The sequence below is a fragment of the Nematolebias whitei genome, chromosome 22 (assembly GCF_014905685.2).
Source record: "Nematolebias whitei isolate Nwh7 chromosome 22, NemWhi1, whole genome shotgun sequence".
Taxonomy (NCBI): Eukaryota; Metazoa; Chordata; class Actinopteri; order Cyprinodontiformes; family Rivulidae; genus Nematolebias; species Nematolebias whitei.
The window spans coordinates 31,716,304-31,720,866 of record NC_056519.1 but is presented as its reverse complement, the minus strand read 5'-3'; the positions used below and the strand labels follow the sequence as shown (position 1 = coordinate 31,720,866).

At 38.1% G+C, this 4,563-nt stretch overlaps 1 protein-coding gene across 1 annotated transcript in view; it reads left to right on the top strand.

The window, feature by feature from the left end:
* The window catches only part of LOC119428139 (ATP-dependent DNA helicase Q1), a 38,939-nt gene extending 36,588 nt beyond the window's left edge, over positions 1-2,351 (top strand). The window contains exon 6 of the mRNA XM_037695776.1: positions 2,131-2,351. Coding sequence (XP_037551704.1) covers positions 2,131-2,351 — 221 coding nt within the window. The remainder of the gene's footprint in view (positions 1-2,130) is intronic.
* Positions 2,352-4,563: the final 2,212 nt, after the last annotated feature.

Genomic DNA, 4,563 nt, shown 5'->3' with positions numbered 1-4,563 from the left:
CACTGCTCTGAGTTTTTTCCATCGGGACGTGGTACTCGACAGGGGGATGCTTTGTCACCCTCGTTATTTGCACTCAGTATAGAGCCACTGGCTGAACTGATTAGGACTAATCCTCATATTCAGGGTATACGTGATGAAGCTAATGTTCAACACAAATTATCACTATTTGCTGATGATATACTAATATTTTTAGAGAATCCCAACACATCTGTTCCTGCTCTTCTTCATAATCTTAAAGAATACAGTATAGTATCTGGATATAAAATCAATATAAATAAATCTGAGGCCATGATGGTTACAGGTAGTTGGCCCTCCCAGTTAGATGATTTGGTCTCCTTTAAAAAGTCTGAACAGGGATTTAGATATCTTGGAGTGTTTCTTGCCTCCACAGTAACACAGCTTCGCTCTTCTAATTACAATAAATTAATAGAAGAAATTAAAAAAGATCTAAACAGATGGGATATGCTTCCTCTTTCACTCCTGGGACGCACCGAATGTGTTAGAATGAATATCTTACCAAGATCGTTGTTTCTTTTTCAGTCACTACTAGTGTATCTACCGCAATATATATTTAAATCCTTAGAAAAAATTATATCAAAGTGCATCTGGCAGAACAAACGGCCAAGAGTGAGACTTAAAATTATGATGTCTGGTAAAGAAAGGGGAGGACTTGGACTCCCTAATTTGAGACTCTATTATTGGTCTGCTCAAATAAGAGCAATAGTGGCATGGATTGTCAAGGATCCAGAAATTCATTGGGTCTCCATCGAGGAATACTCACTACCAGGTGTAAGTCTATCAACTCTTCCCTTTCTTAGTTTGCAATTTCAGGAAAAAAATTAAAATAACTAACATCTGGGTCAGGCACACACTCAAGGTATGGAACCATATACAGAAACAAGTGAAGGGAACTATTGCTCAATCAAGGGCAATTCCCATTAACAATAACCCCGAGTTTTTACCATCTTTATCAGGTGGGGCTTTTATTAGATGGGCTGAAAGTGGGCTGATTACAGTAAATCAGTTATTTGAAGGCAATATGCTTAAGACTTTTTCCAAATTAAAAGACACATTTAATCTCCCTCCAGGCAATATGCATAGATTTCTACAGATTAGACACTATTTATCACAGCATACAGACTGGGAAAGTATTATAAGAGAACCCACGAATATAGAGAAACACTTAATTTAATCAAAAACTCTGGAACATTGAAAAAACAAGTCTCTTTGATGTATAAAAAACTGGTGATGGATGTATCAGACAGCACTAAACACATTAAACAACAATGGGAAATGGAATTAAATGTCATTTTGGATGATGATTCTTGGGAGAATATTTGTTTTGGTTGCCACAGGGGAATCGGGAGCCAACTCTGGAAAGAGTTTGATTGGAAAAGCAAAATCAGGTTTTTTCTAAACCCACTGAAGACTTCTCTCTCTGGGCATGACAATAATGGTGACTGTTGGAGAAAATGTGGTCTTGTGGGTGACCACACTCACATATTTTGGGACTGCCCTCAGGTACAGGACTTCTGGAAAGGTGTCAGGGATGTGTTGGAAAGGTTGTTGAAGATACAAATCCCTTTTGACCCTGTCATCTTTTTACTTGATGAGTTCCTTGATTATCTCACTAATGACCAAAGATCTCTGATACATAATCTCCTCATGACGGCAAGAAAAATGATCACGGTCAATTGGATGAAACCCAACCCACCAACTATTGATCAGTGGATTCCAAAAATAAGAAATGTTTACATGATGGAACAATTAACAGTTCAACTTCAGTTTAAAACTCCAGGTTTTGAAAGGGTGTGGGGACCTATTGTGGACTTTCTTAAATAAGGCTCTCTTGTTGTTTTTTATTTTTGTTTTTATTTGACCCTGTACATTGACAAGTGTATATTGTGTTTTTGTTTCTGCTGTTTAAGAGATGGCCCAGTCTCAAGACTAAACAGTTTGTATGTGATTTGCTTTGTTTTGTTCGGCAATAAAAGTTAAAAAAAACATAAAAGGTGAAAAATAACTTCTAGAGAACAAATGTTCTTGTCTTTTTTCCACTTCACTGTTGTCTCTTTGAATAAAATGATATGTGCATGTGTGTGAAGCTGGTTCTATGTCTTGCTGCTCCAGACCACGTCAATTTGGATATAACGCAGCATGCGAGGGAAGTGCTGCATGTCCTGGAGCTGGCTGCCTCCATGGATGAGAAGCTGACACCCCTGAAGCTGCTGGAGGCCTGGATGGGGAGGGGTCCTGCCAAGAGAAGGAAGATGATTCAGACCACAGCGCTGTCTCGCCCGCAGGCCGAGGCCGTGATCGTCCGCCTGCTTCTTCAAGGATACCTCAGGTGACTCCGAGCTGTCGCTCACCTTCACTTATGTTTTCAATGCTAAAGTAGTGAATTGTGTCATTCATAAAGGTTTCAAAGGAAAACGGATCAAAATATTTTACAATTCATTCTGTTGTAAAACATTTTATAAATATTACATCAAATCACAACTTGTTTTAATTAACAACGGCCAGTTTTAGTGACGACAAAAGTAATTTTTAATTGTGTAACTACTGAGACAAAGTTCACACCAGTGTTTCTGGATTAAAGTTTGTCCCGAACATTCTTCTAACTACCTACCTTGGTACTTCAGCATACTTTCAGCACGTCTAACCATTCGGTGTTCAAAAGCTTGTTCAGATTGGTCTCATGACTTTTACTACTTCAGCGCTAATGTTACTGTTGTTCATTCATTCAACCTTTATTTCTACAGTTAGTGTCCTTGAGCCTCGAGGACTCCTTTACAGAGAGACCTGGTTTAAACAAAGAACAGAAGAGGAGTAGACAATAACACAGTCATGTAATTAAAGCATATAAAATGAAAAGTAAATAGAAGAAATGAAGTACAGTAGCCCCTCGGTACTTCGCAGTTCGTTTATCGCGGACTCGCTCTAGCGCGGGTTTTCAAAATAAGATTGGACATGACATACAACTGGCTGATTGATTGGCATGTAATTTTTATTTAAAATAAATTATTTTAAATAATTTAGCACCTGCTGCACCTTTGTGCAGCCCACACTGCATAATAACCTACCTGATACAGCTGATTAGCTGTTCTCCGCAAGTAGGTATCTCTGCAGCCAAATTCGGAAGGCGTATCTGGGCGGTCATATCTGATTGGACTATAGGAAAATGGGCGTGTCTGGCCGGCCGCATCTGATTGGACGATAGAAAAATAGGCGTGTCTGGCTGGCCATATTTGATTGGACGATATAAAAATAGGCGTGTCTGGCCGGCCACATCTGATTGGACGATAGAAAAAAAGGCTGAACGATAAAATGCCGTAACCACTGACACATTATGTCTAAAAACAAGTCGTTATTGGCAGATTGTGTTACCCACAGGCATATTATGTCTATGGTGTTAACCGGTTCGACATTAGCGGCGTCTCGGTTCAACATTGCTCCAGTATACTGCCGCGGCGTCTCCATAACTTCTTTTTCCGCCTCTCTTAACACAGAACTTCCGGTTACATTTCAAAATAAGAGCAACATAACTGTGTAGTGGGGAGAGCTAAATGTTGTTGTTTTTTTTAATACCTAGCCATAACATTAAAAAAAAAATTCCATTTTGGTTGTTGAAAAATGTGAACAAAGTTACAATCGATTCATAAAGAAAGAAAAATATTAATGATACTTAAACTGGCCTTGGGACAAAGGATGTTTCCTTTAACTTCACATTTTCTTGTTCAACCTGCAGTCACTGCAGATGAGTGATTCTCAGGTTCTGTCAGATTTCTGCACCTGGAGCCGGTATTTCTGTTTACTGGTTAACTTCCTCAGCTGTCTCACATTTTAAAGGTCAACCCTACTCCATGTTTCAGTAGAAAACAAGCACATTTAGGAGTCAGTACATAACCAGACTTTTGGCCCTCATACCTGTACCCAGTTGCTTATGCTGCATGATGAGATCAGATTTATCCATATTTTAGAAATTACATTTAGCTTAGTCGACAAAACAATACAAATGAAGACCGTCTTAAAAAACCTCTTGGTTTTGCAGTAAGCAGCCTGATTTCAAACTGACATCTTGGCCAAAGGTAAAATAAAAATCTTTGTGTTCTCAGAGAAGTTGTTTCAGGACCTCCAATAAACTTATGTACACATCAAAGCACACAAGACAGATTCAGGAATTCTCTTTGTTTTCCAGATTTCACATTTGTTATTACCTTAAAACATACTCAGACAACATTTGATGCATCATTGAATTTTTTTATTGTGTTTATTGGGACATCCATTTCTAGAAGTCATCGTAGCATCTGTTGGAAACACAAAACGTAGTACAGTTAGGGTGTTGCTAGTTGTTACTTAATCCTGGATTGGATTTTAAAGTTAATTTTGATATTTTTTTCACAAGGAAAAAAAAAGTTGATTTCCTAAAGTTTAACTATAAATGAAGGAATTTGTACATTCAGGTAATTGAAAATTAAGTAATTTCTCTAACATCCAACCCATTTTAGCCACTGAGCCATACCAAACACCCATAATCTATTCTTGAATGAATTATTGACTATT